At 48.3% G+C, this 16,557-nt stretch overlaps 3 protein-coding genes and 1 long non-coding RNA gene across 5 annotated transcripts in view; 2 read left to right on the forward strand and 2 right to left on the reverse strand.

Annotated features, from left to right (window-relative positions):
* The window catches only part of LOC123032449, a 102,700-nt gene extending 86,591 nt beyond the window's left edge, over window positions 1–16,109 (forward strand). For both annotated transcript variants that reach the window (XR_006416486.1, XR_006416488.1), the window contains exon 3: window positions 13,709–16,109. This is a non-coding gene — a long non-coding RNA (uncharacterized LOC123032449). The remainder of the gene's footprint in view (window positions 1–13,708) is intronic.
* DUSP23 (dual specificity phosphatase 23) lies at window positions 1,752–4,408 on the reverse strand. The gene is made up of 3 exons (XM_044448333.1): window positions 4,324–4,408; window positions 2,912–3,186; window positions 1,752–2,344 (listed from the first exon to the last, which is right to left on the reverse strand). Exons 2-3 carry the CDS (start codon window positions 3,179–3,181, stop codon window positions 2,159–2,161), a joined length of 456 nt encoding a protein of 151 aa, XP_044304268.1. The 5' UTR covers window positions 3,182–3,186; window positions 4,324–4,408; the 3' UTR covers window positions 1,752–2,158.
* Window positions 5,149–7,924, forward strand: LOC123032443 (mucosal pentraxin-like). Its single transcript, XM_044448332.1, has 2 exons — window positions 5,149–5,724; window positions 6,930–7,924. Exons 1-2 carry the CDS (start codon window positions 5,469–5,471, stop codon window positions 7,529–7,531), a joined length of 858 nt encoding a protein of 285 aa, XP_044304267.1. The 5' UTR covers window positions 5,149–5,468; the 3' UTR covers window positions 7,532–7,924.
* Window positions 12,295–14,443, reverse strand: LOC123032445 (C-reactive protein). The gene is given in 3 exon segments (XM_044448334.1): window positions 12,295–12,884; window positions 12,886–12,995; window positions 14,383–14,443. Coding segments are annotated over 3 exon segments (687 nt in total). The 3' UTR covers window positions 12,295–12,368.
* Window positions 16,110–16,557: the final 448 nt, after the last annotated feature.

Here is a 16,557-nt window from a genome sequence, read left to right on the forward strand (position 1 = left end):
TGCTCAAAGAAAAATTCAAACTGAATCTAGAGATTCTTCGTCAGGCAAGTTTATGAAAAAAAATGGGGAGCTTCAGCCAAAGAGCCATGCCCTTTCCCAGGATACCCCATTACATTCTGTCTTTCCGCTCATTTTCCGGTCACCACTCCTGGAACAAGCAATTAGCACACACCCCCCAATTTTCTTCCTCTTCGACAAACCCCCTCCCCAGACAAAAAGTGTGAGGAAATGTGAGAAAAGGACGCCAGGCCATGGAAAGTGTCAGTCTGGCATATTATCTTGGAGATCTTTGTTTGTGTTTGTTTTGATACATCCCGTAATCCAAGCAACCCAAAGACTTTCCTTTTTGTTCTAAAAGTTTCCAAAGATGGAAGCTTCTAAGCTAGAAGAAAGCCAGTCTGTGAGCACCCCCTCCCGGCCTCTTCCATCCTTCGCATCCCAAGTTGGAAGGACTTTGCCGGGCCTTCTTTGGCGCTTTCCCCAAAAGTGTCCCTCTGCTTTTCTTTCCCACACCCAACCGTGTGGCTCAGTAATTTTAGGCTCTGGATGGAATGATCTTACAGCACCCCGTCCTACCTCTAAATATCATTTGCAGACTTGCAAAGTTCTTTTATATATTTATTTATCTTTGGATTTATATCCTGCCTTTTTCCTACAAAGGGCTCAAGGCAGCTGACATCATTCTCCTCCTCCATCTTATCCCCACAACAACAACCCTGTGAGGTAGGCCGGGCTGAGAGTCTGGGGCTGGCCCTAAGTCACCCAGTTGGCTCCATGGCTGAGCGGGGACTCGAACCCGGATCGCCTGAGTCCCAGTCCCACGCTCTTAACCACGTCGCCACACTGGCTCTACACCACACAAAGTTAGGCGTTCCGATTGCTGCTTTTGTGGTCCGCACTCTGACCTCTACCCCAAACCCTGTCCTAATGACACCGCTGCACGCATCTGTGATTCAGGGGAGACAACTTAAGGTGGGGGAAGAGATGCCTTGCAAGAAAGGAGGCAGCTTCTGGCCAAAGGGCTGGCTGGGAGCAGGTGTTTTGTAACTGCCGGTGTCCTGGTTGTTGGTGTGACGTAAAGGATGCTACCTTGCATCGTTGATTTATATATATCTCGATGGAAATTTAGAACGATTGATGCAAACCGACATGTCGTCTTTCCACGGCGTGAGAGAGGATGACCAGCCTGTCTGTTCAGTCTGCCGACCAGAATCGTACTACTGACGGGTCTTGTTCCTCTCTCTCCTTATGGTTCCGCAGCTTATACTGGGATCGCACAGGACAGCTCTGAAAAGAAAGGGCTGCCTTATGCAAAGAGGACACTCAGTTCTTTTATTCTGTTGTCCCTTACCGGTTCCACTGTTTCAGATTTAGGGTCGCAGGAGATGGGACCTTTCACAGAGGGATTCTAGATTCCTGGCTACTTCTGTGCAAGTGCATCACCAATGAGACCTCCTTCCTTTAATCTCCGGGTATGATGAGCTTGCTGGTGGCTTTGTCACGTCGCCATGTGCCTTCCACCAGTCCCTTCCCACTGCTACAGTGATGCTCAACAGGGAAAGAGGTGTGGTGTCTGAACTTTACCACCCTTCGACTCCTGGGCCATGTCAAGCGCCCTCCTGGCAGACTATGTCGTCGTCACCTCCACAGCAGAGGTCACACGTCTCATTCAGTGCCACCCAGCCCTGTCGACTGCCAAGACCCAGGCAGCCCTACGTTCTACTAAAATGAGGTCTCCATCAAACGTGATATGAAGAGAGGATCTTTATTCCAGGGCAGTAAGCAAACAACAGAAAAGAGGAGTCCCCCCCATCCCCATGTGCAGCCTGTCAAAAGTTTGCAAAACTGTGTCCGGAAAGCCACCATTTTCTCCCCGCAAAGGAGGGAGGCCCTGTGGCTTTTGCAATGCGACCATCTGCCCATCATGCGCTCGGCACCCTCCCAGGATCCTGGCTGAGGTTTGCATCTCTCCCGTATCCCGCCTGCCGACTCTTCTGCTAAAACACCCAGCACAGCCCTTCAGGGCTAAAACGCTGCTCTTGGTTTGGCAGCCAAGAATTCCCACGGCAGGACGGATCACGAAAGCGTCCTCTTCCTGGTGTCCGCAGTCAGCGTGGTGGGCTAGGCCTGCCGGTTCCCTTCTCGTCTCCACCGCTGGCTATTTGATACGGTGGTGGAATTGGACGACGGCTTTCTCCTGGTCGTAGGTCTCGATGGAGCCAGGCCGGAGCCTGCGGATTTCGTGGATGGCGTCCACGCCGGTGATCTTCTGCGTCTTTGCCAGGTAACAAGCCAACATGGTCCCCGTTCGGCCAAAACCTAGCAAGCAGTGCACCGCCACAGCCTGATCAAGGAAAGGGGACGCAGAAAAAGGTTAACACAAGAGAAGAACAGCACTGGTCTCTTTTTCTTGATGCCCTCAGAGGGGCAGAACTCCCAAAGCCACAGACATCCCCAGTGGCTGGGGGGATGCTGGGAGCTGGAGTCCCAACACACTCTGGAACTAGCCAGTTGGAAAAAGCCAGGCTGGGCCATCATTGCATTCTATAAAGTAGCCAGAATTCCCCAAATTGTTTCTCCGAGCACTTACGCTATTATCTTGCTGGGCAAAGGTCGTGTTTTTACTCCTGGGCATTTCGGAGAAATGAATCACCTGAATCTCTCCTGGCTGTGAAGCACTGCCTCACTGCTCATTACTCTGAGTTATGCTGCAATTTATTCTTTCTTTCTATGGTATTCTGTAAGGTTTAATCGATTAATTTGATTCATGGTTTAATCTGAGTTCTCTGTAACCGTTTTGAATCCATCGAGAGAACATTCACTGCTGGGCAGATTAGGGATGGCATTCCGGAACGGAACAGGTCTGTTCGTACAGAAGCTACAGGTGAGCTCAGTGTGGGATGGGGCTTACCTCCCCCTTGAGGTTGGCCTCGTCCACGATTTGCAGGAAGCGCTGGATCTGCTCAGGCGAGGGTGGGCAGAAGTCCGCGATGCGCAGGTGGTGCCTCTGAATGCCCGGGCAGGTGTCATGATACGGCGGGTTGCGCTCGGTGAGGGAGACCAGGTGCCGGATCCCGTGCTCATACATGTACTGATAGTGCGCGGGCAAGCGGGGCATGGCCAGCCCCGCCAGCTGCCCTGGAGCTACCCAGGAGAAATTGGGTGGCACTGCGGATGCCATGGACCCTGCAAGGAGAGAAAGGCGGAGGTGGGACCCCCAACAGCTGCCGAATTCCCTTCTGTGTTTCTCGTACACGCCGGGAAAACAGGTGCTCCCCAGACTCCTCTGGTTGCTTAGCCTCCATCTCATCACTGGGGTTTGGCCAATGAACCCCCGGGGCGTTGTGGGAGGAAAGTGCCTGCCTAAGTCGGCTGCAGGTTTCCACTGGGGTTCAGCGTTCTTAGAACAAGGAGCTGTTGGAAGCGGAGAAGCCATGTCCAAGGTGCAGAGGAGTGAAATGGCAGGCTAAGAGAGGAAGGGTGGGTTTGCTGTCTTTTGCAGGTGTCCGGGCAAATCCTGTATTAAAGCCAGTGAAAGATATGGAAGCAAACAAGGAACTTTCACACCGAGCAAACCCAGATTTGCATGAGGCATGGCAGCAGTGCCGTTCTCTTGTCCTGCTGTGTCCTCACGACCTGCCTGGCGGCTTCTCTGATCGCTCCTTTGGCGAGTGGTTGGACTTAGACACACATACGAGAGAAGTGCCAGGTTTGCAGTGCCAAATTGCTAGAATTGCAAAATGCTGGTGTGCGTTTCCCATTAGCTCCCCCAGCCAAACCGATGCTGCTTGACCCATGACTTTTGATTTCTGACCCGGAAGCAAAATGAAGGATTTATTTTTTTTTCCCCTGATGTTTGTTTAAAATGCTTTTTATCGCTCTCTCCCACTCTCTCAGTTGTATGCTTGGATTTTATGGATTTTATATCATATTTGTAATGTTTTCATTGCCCAGAAGAGCTTCGGCAATTGGGCAGGACAGAAATGCAGAGCACAAAATGAGTCCTCATTAAAAGATGTGGCACCACCTCCCTTCACAAGCCACCTGCTTTTTCAGTTTCTCAAACAGACTGTCTAAAAATAAACCTTTACTAGAAGATCACGCTCCTGGTTGACTTTGAGGCTTATCCTCAAATGCCCCCTGTGAACAGACCCCCCCCCCCCATAAACCCTTGCACCAACAAAGTAACCATGTATTTTACGAGGCCAGGATTTGGCCACACCGGAATCCATTGTGCAATTCTGCCCCCCCCCCCCCATCCAGCTCTCTGTGATCATTCAAAGACTTCCCCCCAGAGCACCCCAGTCCATTCCAGCTCAGTACCTGATACAAGAAGAAGGATTGCCAAAGGTGCTGGGCAGGGCCGGAGGAGAACACCCGGCTGGCCTGGCCGGCTGGAGGCATGCACCCAGACCCGACACAAGCAGCCAGCTCTCCTTGCTTCCTGCAGCTGCTGAAGGGATCCTCTCTGAATGCCAAACCTGTCTGGCAGGCGGAAGCACGCCAAGGGCTCCTCGCGCAACTTCTGATCTTGCTGGCAGAAGAAACAAAGCAAGCAGAGGGAAGCGTGTAGCTGTTCAGAGCATCAGAAAGAAAGATTTTGCTTCTGGAACAGTCCCCCCACTGCCCCGGAAGAGCCATCTGAGCAAATCCTCACCGAATCCACAATATAACACTCTAATCCTAAGCATGTTTAGGCTGACAAAAATCCCACAAGGTCAATCAGAGTGAATTCCATCAGTTCAGCTATTCCCAGCGTGGACAGAATAGTGAAATATCTTCCTGCTACTCAGGCAGATATTTCAGAACTGCTGAAGATGAGGAACCTGTGAGAAAAAGAGTTTGCAACACGAATTTTCATCCTCTGGCATAGACTGCTGCCACGTGATGTATGTGGCGTCGCCCTTGAAGACAGATCGGAAGCTGTGGTTTCTGCAAACTGTGGTGGCCAAATGGATAACAAGGAACAGAAGAGCTGAACTGAGAGCACCAATCTTGGCCAGCTGGCACGAACTGCTGAGATGTTTCTGGGCCTGATTTCAGGCGTTAATTTTGACACAGAAACCTTCGTGGCAGCAACAAAGGACAACGTCTTCTTGGTGGTGGCTCCCCCAATTCTGGGATGAACTCCACCCACCTTGTGCCAGCGTTCTCTTTTCAGCACCAGGTTAGGACCTTCTCTCAGGCCTTGGGCTGGCTAGCCCTAGGCTCCCATCAGGTCTCGAGTGGAAAGATTATGTTGAGAGATGTTATACGTGCGGATGGATGGTTGAAGAGATATTTTTCATCTTTTGACAAACTAGCAGCTCGGACACTTTGTTGTGGATACAAGTTCTGTGCAGTCGTGGCCTGATTCAGACCAGCACATCTTGATCAGCACATCTTTCTATCTTGATCTAACAGACAGAGCTGTTTATGCCATTATTTTTCCTTGCAGAATTGCTCCTAAGAGGCCTGGGTGCATTTTGATGAATCGCCTGAAATACAGGCTCCCTCCACTTCCAGATGACGTGTTCCCCAACCTTTGCCAAGCTTATAGTCCAGCTGGGCTTGGCTTTGCCAGCCTACATTTCAAACAGCAGAAAGGAGGAAGAGGAGAAGGGCTTGGTGTCTGGTTCTCGTTGCTCCACTGGTCTCTCCTGGCTTGCAGGTCTCACAAGATGGAGAGAGCAGCTCTTTGGTCCCTCGTGCTGCTCAGCTTCTCAGGAGCTTTGGCCAAGACAAGTAGGTGATGCAGGAATTGGGGGGCCCTCCCGACCTCTGCCTCTCTGGCTGAACATCTTTGCACGTGAAGATCCCGAGTTCCACACTCGGGGAATCTCTGTCCTTATCCACTGCAGCAGTCAGCCTGAGCTTTACGGGCACCGTCCGTAGTGCTGGATCCCATCCCCTGCATGGGTAGCCAGCCAGAATGCCATGCAGTTCTTTGCTTAGGGTGTGATCCATGCTGTCTGGGGAATGCTAGAAACTGTGGGACTCTTTTCCCATCCAGACTCACACAGGGTTGTGCCTGAAACCTTGTTTGCTAAACTATATTGCACAGGGTGTAGAAAGCGAGTGACTGCATGGGTCGTGTCTTGTTGAATAATCCTCATCTTGTTTATGCATGCAGAATTTGTTCTCAAACTTAGACAGAAAAACGTCCTGCATTTCAGTTGGAGGAACCTGCCGAACAACAGCAGGCAGGTGTTGTGTGTCTTTTATTTTCTGAAAAAGCCACTCACGGCATCTTACAGCAAGGGCTGAGAATTGCAAATGTGGCAGCAAAGGTATGAAAACAGCAGCTCCAACTAGAAACACCCAGACTTTGTCAAACACATTTTGTATATGCTTTGCAGTCTTTCATTCCATCACCGGAACAGAATCTGATTTTTGTATGAGGATTTTGTTCTTTTGCACAGGCCCATCAGTGCAAATCTCCCCCTCCTGCTGCCAAGTTGAAAAAATAAGTAAAACAAAACCAGTTCAGACCAACCAGACCAGTGTAAAAATTGCAGCTTGGATTCACAGACATCTGATCTTGTTTGAAGGTCAAGATCTCGCGGATTCCAGAGTGCAGGACACAGAACGATCAGTTCAAGTTGCAATGAACCAGATTCAGGCTGGACATCAGGAAAAGCTTCCTCACTGTCAGAGCAATATGGCAGTGGGACCAGCTGCCCGGAGAGGTGGGGGGCTCTCCCACACTGGAGGCATTCAGAAAGAAACCAGGCAGCCCTCTGAGTGGGATGGTGTGAACTGGTGTCCTGCAACAGCTGGGGGTGGACCTGATGGCCTTCTGGCCCCTTCCAACTCTACTACTCTATGATTCTATGAATCTGCTGCAGATTTCTCTGACAACCCTCTGTCCAACTTTAGGTAGATATTTCTCCACCACTGGTATTAAACATCAGCCTATTTGAGGTCTTATCTCTGTCTTCCATCCTCAGATCTGAATGAGAAAGTGTTTGTGTTCCCAAAGACTTCCGCGGATGCCTACGTCCTCCTTAAGCCCAGGCTGTCTTGGCCCCTGTCACAGTTCACCCTGTGCATCCGTTACTTCACTGATCTGACCCGCAGTTACTCGATTTTCTCCGCCTCTTCGAGGCAACACGACAATGAGATTCTCCTCATCAAACACCCGGCTGAGTACCACGCTTGCGTGGGTGGGCAGTGCCAGGTCTTCATCAGAAAGGCGAATCCCAGCAGCGGCAACGGCTGGACAAGCGCCTGCCTGACGTGGGCCTCGGCCACCGGCATCACTGAGCTCTGGCTGGACGGGGAGCCCTTGCCCAGGAAGGGTGCCGCCAAAGGGCACAACATCCCAACCGAGCTGGTGGTGATGCTGGGGCAAGAGCAAGACTCCTTCGGCGGCTCGCTTGACGCGCAGCAGTCCTTCGTGGGAGAAATCAGCGACGTGTTTTTGTGGGACGCCGTGCTGCCTCCGGAGCAGCTGAGGAGCAAGGATACCACTACAACAGCTCTGGTGAGCTGGACCATGCTGGATTTTGAAATCAAAGGCTACGTGGTCATTGAGCCCACCATACAGTAAGTCCAAGGGCAGGTAGCAGGAATATACTTCTTAAGCGATGTGTCAGAAGACGAAGCATCGACCTTCGCTGTGCTCATCTTCTCATGTATTCATCCAAAAATTATTCCATTTTCAATAAGAAGTTTTATACAGGCCTTACAAAATTTCTTACACACTCGTCCATGCATTTTTTCCACACAGTGTGGCTTTTTCTGTGTATTTCCCCCAAGGGGGTGGGCTTTTGTGCTCTCTCCCTGACAGATTTCCAAAAGCAATTTTTTCATTGAATAATGCCTTCCTTTCTAAAAAGTCAACTTTTGGCTTTGAATCTGATCTCTGTCTTGCCAGTGAGTTTCCTCCAAGAGAATGATGTGGTTCTCTGTGTATCACCCTCAATAAATATATATGCTTTCACGCATGATCTGAGGTTTGCACTCTTACACACTTTTTGTGAAGTGTGCCTTCGTTCTCAAAAAATTAGGGATTTCCAGTTCATTTAATTCATTCAATTCTAGGTCAGCAATGGGGAACCTTTTAGAGACCGAGTGCCCAAACTGCGACCCGAAATCCACTTATTTATCGCAAAGTGCCAACACAGCAATAAAACTTAAATACTGAGGTTTTAGTTTAGAAAAAACAACTCACAGCCAGTCCAAGCAAATATTTATATATCCTTGGCAGCGCACTGACTGGCCATGCGAAAACTCAGACAAGTTGCAGCTAATGAGTTGCAGCTCGTGATGTCATCACCTGGCGCCACTGCTCCTTTCCGAGCATGCGCATGGCCCCTATGTGCACTGTTATCCAATGCTCGGCTGCTGGGGCGATGCTGGGGCGGCTTGGCTCACAAGCCGACAGAGAGGGCCCTGCGTGCCCGCTGTGGCACATGTGCCATAGGTTCGCCACCACTGATCTAGACCCATCCGTCATAGCAACTCTGTGAAACTGTGTTTTGGGAGTTCTAAAATTGCCTATTGGGATCTACAGAAGGGGTTGGTCATCGAACCGGTTTAGGGAAAGTTTTACTTCTTCCCACATTATATTTTCATTTCAAATTCTTCTCTCCCATTTGTGATGAAATCTTTGAACTTTGTTAACCTCTTATATTTTTTAAAAACCAACAACACCAAACAAATGAATAACACACTACCGGTCCAATTTAGTAAATAGGAATATTCCCAGTACAGAAAAGGTGGAATTCTTTGTGCTTGCCATATGATTATTAAAGATGAAAAAAGAGTTTGCACTCTGTTTCAACACTAATGTGGTTGAATACACAGCACTGAAACTCAGAAATGTAAGGTCTATGTCAAAGGGTCTGGAACTTCTTTCTGCACTAAGACCCCATTCAATTCCAGAGTCTCTTAGGGGTCAGATCCCATTGGTGCGTGGGGGTAAGGATAAAGGTGATGGGGACACAGTACTAAAAATACCTGGATATTCTAGCTGAAAGCTCCTTCTGCCAACAACAAAACACCAGGATGAGAAGACCTGGGAAAGGACCAGTCTGGGAAACAACCAAATGATTGATGTTTGTGGCAAAGGGTGTATGGTCCTCTGACGGACCAAGGTCAAAGCACAGTTAAGAAGCTTTGGCAGAAACGGGCCTCCAACTCAGGATCCTCCTAAGTTCAGGATCATTCTCATCTTCAGTTATGAAAGGTGCAATGGAGGTGCCATCTCCTTCATTCTTATGAAAGGTGCAGTTTCTGGAGTCTCTAGTTTCTCCTGCTCAGAGGAGTCCTCTAGTACTGTGGCCAGACCTTGCTTCCCTTCAGTTCTAAATTCCGAGGCATTCACAACAATTCAGTGGCCCCATTCACCACCTCTCCAAATATCTCCTACTAAAAGTGTTCTTTTCGATCACAAAAGAATAGAACAGGTTTCACCAAGTCTGTACATCTTGAACACTAGAAACACTTGACTCTTGAAATTTCAACCCGATCATGTTATGAGCTTCCATATTGACCCTAATGTTCAAGAGCGTGTCATCAAGATTAACAAGGCACATTAAGGAAATACAAAATAATTTACCATTTTAAAGAATGTTATTTTTTTTTAAAAGTAAGCAATTCTCAGAAGTCCTATTTCCAAATCAAAATTCAGATTCCGGACTTTTGGTCAGTTCCAAAATCTTCTGCCAGACATTCTTCAAAGCTGGCAACCATTCGGCCTATGAAGTGGGGTTTGTTGCCATTTGTATGGGCTTGTGGGACAGATACACTTCGGGCTGTTCCATCACCCAGAGAACGGATTTCATCAGACCATTCAACAACTTGGTTGCAGCATGAAGCTCCCATCCCTCTTCAGCTGGAGGAATGTACATTCTGGGACATAACGTTCTACATTCAGCCAGCAACTGCAGTGTTTGCTTGCTGTCAAAAGCAGGCAGGAGGGCTTTGTTAGGAAAACAACAGGAGCTTTCCATATTTCGCAAGAAATTTTAGAGCTCTTTTCCGTGTAACCCTTTCCTTGTCCATTCAGAATCAAGTCTGCTTCACTTCTGGTGCTGGAGAAGGGACTGACAGAAAGATGAACCCGTGGTCCTAGATCAAAATCAAGCCACAGTTTTCCCTAGAAGCAAAAATGACGCAAGTGATGGTGTCTACTTTGGACACATCATGGGAAGGCAAGGCTTTCTGGAGAAGACAATCCCGTTAGGGAAAGTCAGGCAGAAGAAAAAAAAGGAAGACCAAACGTGATGGAGTGAATCCGTCAAGGGAGCCACGGCCTTGAACTTGCAAGAGGTGAAGGGGGCTGTCACGAGCAGGGCTCTTTGGAGGGTTTCATTCACGAGTCGGAGACAACTTGAGGGCCCGTGAGGAAGACAACAAAAAGCAGGCATTGGAAGGACAAGCAGTCTGTTCAGACCAGGATTGTTCTCTTCCCTGGGCAGCCTGTTGGGAGGAGAAGACAGAAGGAGATGGAGAAAGGAGAAAAGGTTGTGGGGACTGTGGCAGAAAGAGGCAGAGGGAGAATGCGGTGGCAGAAAGAGAGTAAGAACAAGGGGTGGCAGATGTCATGGAATGAAGGCCCTGCCTTGTTCCAGATTGGACTGGGTGATACACATATCTCAGCCTTTGAATAAATACTTATTAGGATATCTGGACCTGCTTTTGTTGACGCTTATGTACACCTGCTGGACAGTTGAATTTTCTATATATGCATGTGATTCTTTGATATAGATATATATCCCAGCACACACATTCACATCCTTTTCACTTCCTCCATTCTTTTCATGTTCAGAAAATATCCTAAAAATAAAACCACACTCATTAAGCTAATAATTTCTCTAAGTAGCTGCCTATTTTTTTTAAAAAAATCATTATTTAAAATGCAGCATTAAAAGCGCTTTCAACTGTCATTGCAAATACCAAGACCAGTAAAATGGAACAGCACATGTTTAGTTGCAGTTCATCGCAAACCATCTTGCACAAACATCTGTGTATCATTTGACCTTATAAGCTGACCGGAACAGCTGTTTTGATTCAAGGGCTTGGAGCTGCAAGGCCGGGGGGGGGGGGGGGGGGGGGAAATCCCACAGCTATTTTATCTATTTTCCAGGAAATTCTGGAATTACTGGGAAATTCTGCAAGCTACTCTTAGGCTGGGGGTAAGTTCAAAAGCGCTTGACAAAGCTTCACTACTTGGCTTTTGTCTCATGAGACAGAAGTTAAGCCGAGAAGTAAGTCATCCACAGGGAAACATTTGGGGAGAAGGCTGAGACATGGTGGAGGAGCATAAAATGATTCTTGGAGTGAAAAAGCGGATAGAAATTTTCCCCCTCTTGCCAAACTTAACCACAAAGTTGCATATGCTAATTACAGGTGCTTTGCCTTCTTTCTGGTGCTTTAATGATACTTTGAATTTTTTTAAGGAGTTTGTTCTGAAAAGACACTCCTGTTTCTTTTTTAAGGAGGGAGGGACAAGGGAGGGCATTTCAGAAAAAAATTAGGCAGAGTAATTCAGGGGGTTTGCTTCTAAATCTAATCCTAAGCTCCTTTCCAACTCCTACATCTGCCCCTCTCACAGGATTCTTTTAAAACCTTCAGGTTCTCCTTCAAATAAAACTGCTTTTGGGTTTTGTTCTGTTCTTTTGCTTCCCCGCTCCTTTTCCTATGCATTCAACTTCCACGCACTAAGAAGGCCCGTCTGCAAAACGAGGTGACTTCTCTGGATACCCAAAGTGCGGAGAAACTAGGTTTTCCAGGAAAAAGGGGCCCAAAATTACCAGCCAAGTTTAGGATGTGTGAAAAAGCTGAGCAACACTCACCCCCATTTCAGTAGAAGACCCAAAAGTGTAGAAAAAGTGCACTTTTGGGGGGAATAACACTTTAAAAAAAGATACCCCATCATTTTCAGTGATCTACTTTGGAACTCTCCCTTGTGTTGGGTTTGTTCCTGCATCGGGAATGAATTTCAGTGACTGCTTTCCCAATTCAATTAGTCCCATCTTCACATTTGACCTGGACAGGACATGAATAATGCAGCTAGAAATAACAGGAAATAAAAAGTGGGCTTTCTCCGAAACAAAGCTCTCTTTCTTCTACTCTTCTTTTGTCACCTGAGCTCGGGACTTGACTTGGCATGGCGTGCCGGTTCATCTCTGCCTTCCAAGAAACCTTCACATGTCCTTGAACAGGTGAAGGTACTGCAAATGAAAGAAGAGCTAAAATTCTGGAATGGGAGTTAGATACTCAGGGATATGTTTTGCTTCTGTTGCACGTGATGCATTACCTCAAAATCCATCCTGCGCTACCAAAAGAATGTTAGGAGACACAACGTGAGTTTAAATGCATCTGTTTATTGGAAAAACAGCAGCGAGGGAGAAAGCACTGCATGAGTTTTGCGGAACTCTTTAGCAAAATGAAGGAAGCAGAGAAGGCTTAAGAACCACATAACCTTTGATCTCATAACTCAGCGCTTGCCAGTTAATCAGATAATTAGAAAGCACTTGTCCAGAGCAGACAAGGCTCATTTCCTGAGCGCTCAGGACCCGGTCCCACATGTACACATCTTTCAGCTCTCCCACAAACGACTGCTGGCTCTCAAAACCAGCTCCGAACGAGTCTTGATCCTGGCCGAGGATGATGGATGCTTCCGTGCCGACAGAGTACCCCTTCCGCAAGCTCATGCGGGGCAAAGGTTTCCCATCCAACCACAGCTCCACCACCCCCGTGGCGGACTCCCAAGACACACAGATGTGCTCCCAGCTGGGTTCGTGCACCTGCTTTCCTGGAATGGTGAAGCTCACAGATGCATTGTCCAAATAAAGGGTGTACTGGTTGGGTGCTGGTTTGAAGAGCAGGAGGTCGTTGTCTCTCGAGCGGGTGGAGTAAGAGAAGAGGCTCAAGGCGCGAGTCAGGAGGGTATAAGTAACTCAGGCACAGCGTGAATTTGGTCAGGGGCTGCGGGATCGGGGTCTTCAGAACCACCGCAGCCGTGCTGGATGTTTCTGGGAAGATGAAGACCATCTTTTGAAGATCTGTAGGGAGGCAAAGAATTTTTCTCTCTCGTGCTAAGAGTGCAGTCGTGTTTCCATTCGGTTTGTTCTAGGATCCCTTTTCCAGCTCTTAGCTAGATCTCGGATCTCGCTGGCCACTGGAGGGAACAGCACGATGGATTAGCTGGACCTTTCTCTTGATCCAGCTGGGCTTGTCTTTATATGCTTATGGTCTGGGCAGTGCAGGGACGTAGGACGAGGCTTGCCTGCCCTGCCTTCCCAAGAAACCCCTCTTGCAGCAGGTGCTACCAGGGGAGGGTCTGAGTGCTGTGCTGGGGACCTGGGAGAGCTGGGTTTTAGTCCCCGCTTGTCTAAGACTGGGTGACTCTGGGGCCAAGGCCGGACTCCCAGCCTCACCTACCTCATGGGGTGCCTGATGTGACAATAAAACAGCTCTCCAGGGCCGCTAGTCCTCATGGCCATAGGCTGCCTCCAGTATCAGAGGCACACTGTGGACAGCGCTTGCTGGGGAACGTGGGCAGGAAGGGGGCCATCGCACTGCCGTCCTGCCTGTGAGATCCTGTGGACAAAGTGGTTATCCCTGTGCAAGAAGAAGTCTGGATCCAGCGCAGCTGATGTTCTTACAGAGAAAGGGTCCTGGAAGGTGCCTGGGGCTTCTGGCAGGAGGGTGATCAGTGGGGCATGTCAGAATAAAATAAAAAACCATAACATTTTTTCTCCCTGTCCCATACTAGAACTAGAACCCAAACGGATCTTCCCATGAAGGCAGCCGGTGGGAGATCTGGGACAGAGAAAAAGAAGGACCTTCACACCACACGTTCAGCATGGAGTGGTGGTGAACAATTTGGACTACTTTAAGAAGGGAGCGGACAGATTCCCGGAGAACGTTATCCATGGCTCAGGAGGCTCAGCGCTCAGGAAAAGAGGAGGTACGCTTGGGTCCCCACTTGCTGGGGAGCATGGGTGGGAAGGAGCTGGGGTTCTCCAGTCCTGCTGGTGGACTCTCCATGGAGTCGATTGTCCGCTGCATGAGCGGAACTCTGGACCTGATGTGGCTCCAGTCATGTTCTTATAAGGGGAGCAAATATTTCCATGACTTTGTCTCCATGATAAAAGGAGTAGAAATTGCCCAGAGAGCCATGGGAAGTGTGTGTGTGTGTGTGTGTGTGTGAGAGAGAGAGAGAGAGAGAGAGAGCGCGCGCGCGCGCGCACGTGCGCGCGCTTTGGTCAGGTGGGCAAGGAAGGAAACTTCGGCCACTACCGAGCCTTCTAAAAAATACAAGCTCCATTTTCAAATGAAAACTGTCATTTTTAACCACTCCCACCATTGCGAAATGAAGATTTAGGAGCAGAGAATCTGCTCCAAGTCAGGTCCCCAGATCTATTTCACTTTATATGAATCACCCACCTTCTTGGGCGAGAGAGGCCCAAAGATTAACAAGGATCAGAAAAGAGACGAGTGTCTTCATCTTATCCACTTACACGATGAATGGCAGATGGATGGGCGCACAAACAGACTCTGGTCGGACCCTCCAAGAACGTCCCGTGTTCTTGACTGACGCTTCAGATCTCACGCAGCTATATCCCAGAACCGCAAAGGGGTGGGGGAAGATGGTTCTGGTGTCGACTTGCCTCATGTGAAACCTCCCAGGATGAAGAGGTCATCAGCTTGAAGCTGCTGTTTGGTAACATTCTCAAGAGATTGAGCAAGAGAGAAAGAACAAAAACGCTAAGAACAAGAGAGTGCCGGATTCTCCAGCTTGCAACACCGCAGAGCAGGAATCCATCCTATCGAGCGTTTATGTCATTAGAAGATAGAAAACAACAGAATAAAGATCATATTTAAGGAATACCTTATTTTTATCCCATATGATTCCATAAACCGCAGAATTGTGTGAAGCAGAGATCTCATGAACGAAGATGACAGACTGGGATCTTGGGATCTCCGTTTTTGTCTCACCCGGCCCTCCTTTTGGTTGGCTCGTTAGGTTCTCCCACCAATCGGCACACTGCTCTGTAGGCCCGTAGGAAAACAGCTTATTTTCTGAATTGAGAGATCCTGGCTTGTTGCACCAAAAGAAGCCAGTCTTTATAAACCAAGGTCAAATCCTGGTTTGTTGCTCCAAATAGCATTGGTAAGCCAACTCCAAGGGTTGAGGTCTTAATGATGCACAAGATTTTTGAACAGATCTTTCAGCATAATCTAGGAACCAATAAATGCGTGGATATTTTTGCGGCCTTGGTTGAAATCCATGCATGGCTATTCTTAAGCTTAGTGGTATATGTGGCTGCAGAGAAATGAATAACTCTCAATGCACTGATATGTTGTAATAGATTCATTCCAGTTTCATGTAAGAAACTGTTGCACGTTGCTTCATTTTATTTCTGTGTTTATTTTGTTTTGGGGTTTGCTTTGATTTTTGGAAACTTGCAATAACAAATTAGAAGTCAGCAAGGGCTGGCCATAATTTAATTCCTAGTGGCCGTCTTCAGCGCAGATGTGGATGCAGTCCAACATCTGGTGGGCCACATGTGACCCACTGACCCTGAATCTCAAGCAGAGGCGAATCTGTCCCCATCCCGCGTTGGGGGAGCCTCCATTGCACAAAAAATAGGCTTGATTACAGCTCTGTCTATTGACTCCTTTCCTCTTTCGTACTGGATTCCACCCCCTCTGGAGGGACTGGTCTCACACCCTCGGCCTCCGTAGGAAAAGATAACCGACCCTCTTGTATGGGCATTTTCTCTGTATTCAGAAGCATATGTGGAAACCAAACCAAACACACTGCTCTGGCAAATGTGTGTGTGTGTGTTTTCTTTTTTGCCAGGGTTTTTCAGTAAGTATTTAAATATGTATTGAAAAATCTTTATTAATGTCATATCAATCAAAGCGTTTTATATATTATATTGTTTCGGCTGTCTTGCATGTCATAAAAATAATTTGAAATAGACAAAGAACACAGAAAAGAAATATATATCAAGTTTTCAGTTATGAAGACGTCCAAAGTAGCTCACACAGAAATAGTCTTTAAAACCTGTACATATTTTTTCAAAAATATTGTAACATAGTAATAGTCTAAGCGTGCATAGAATTGCACCAGCGGCCTCTTCCTTTTTTTAAAACCACCTCCTGTATTAATCGTCAATGAACAAATTTACGAATTAGTGCAAGAGTTTAACAAAGCTCATTTTTCAGAAATGAAAAATGGTCGTTTGCTGCCCTCCAGTGACCAAAGTTGTGAACTGCAGCCTCCGGATCCCATGTTCGAAGAGCTGGAACCGAGCCAGAGGTCCATGCAAGGCAGTCCCCTCGCCCTCACCCTTCGATTTTCCAGCTGCTGGGCGATGGGCATTGTAATCCCGCACATCTGGAGGGTATGGCGGTGGAGCAGGGTTTTTGGGCGCCCTGTGCCAACCAGCTGAACCCCAAACTACGCTTGTGCAGCCCCGGCCCCAATCCCGGCTCCCGTGCCAAGCTGCGCCCCGCCCCCGCAAGACGCCGGCGCTGAGTCCGCGGGCCCTCCAGCGCCCTCCTGTGGCCACGGCGGCGCGCTGCGGCTCGTGCGCTTAGAGAAGCGAGCGG

This window comes from Varanus komodoensis, unplaced genomic scaffold, assembly GCF_004798865.1.
Source record: "Varanus komodoensis strain SLA01 unplaced genomic scaffold, ASM479886v1 scaffold55, whole genome shotgun sequence".
NCBI classification, from domain to species: Eukaryota; Metazoa; Chordata; class Lepidosauria; order Squamata; family Varanidae; genus Varanus; species Varanus komodoensis.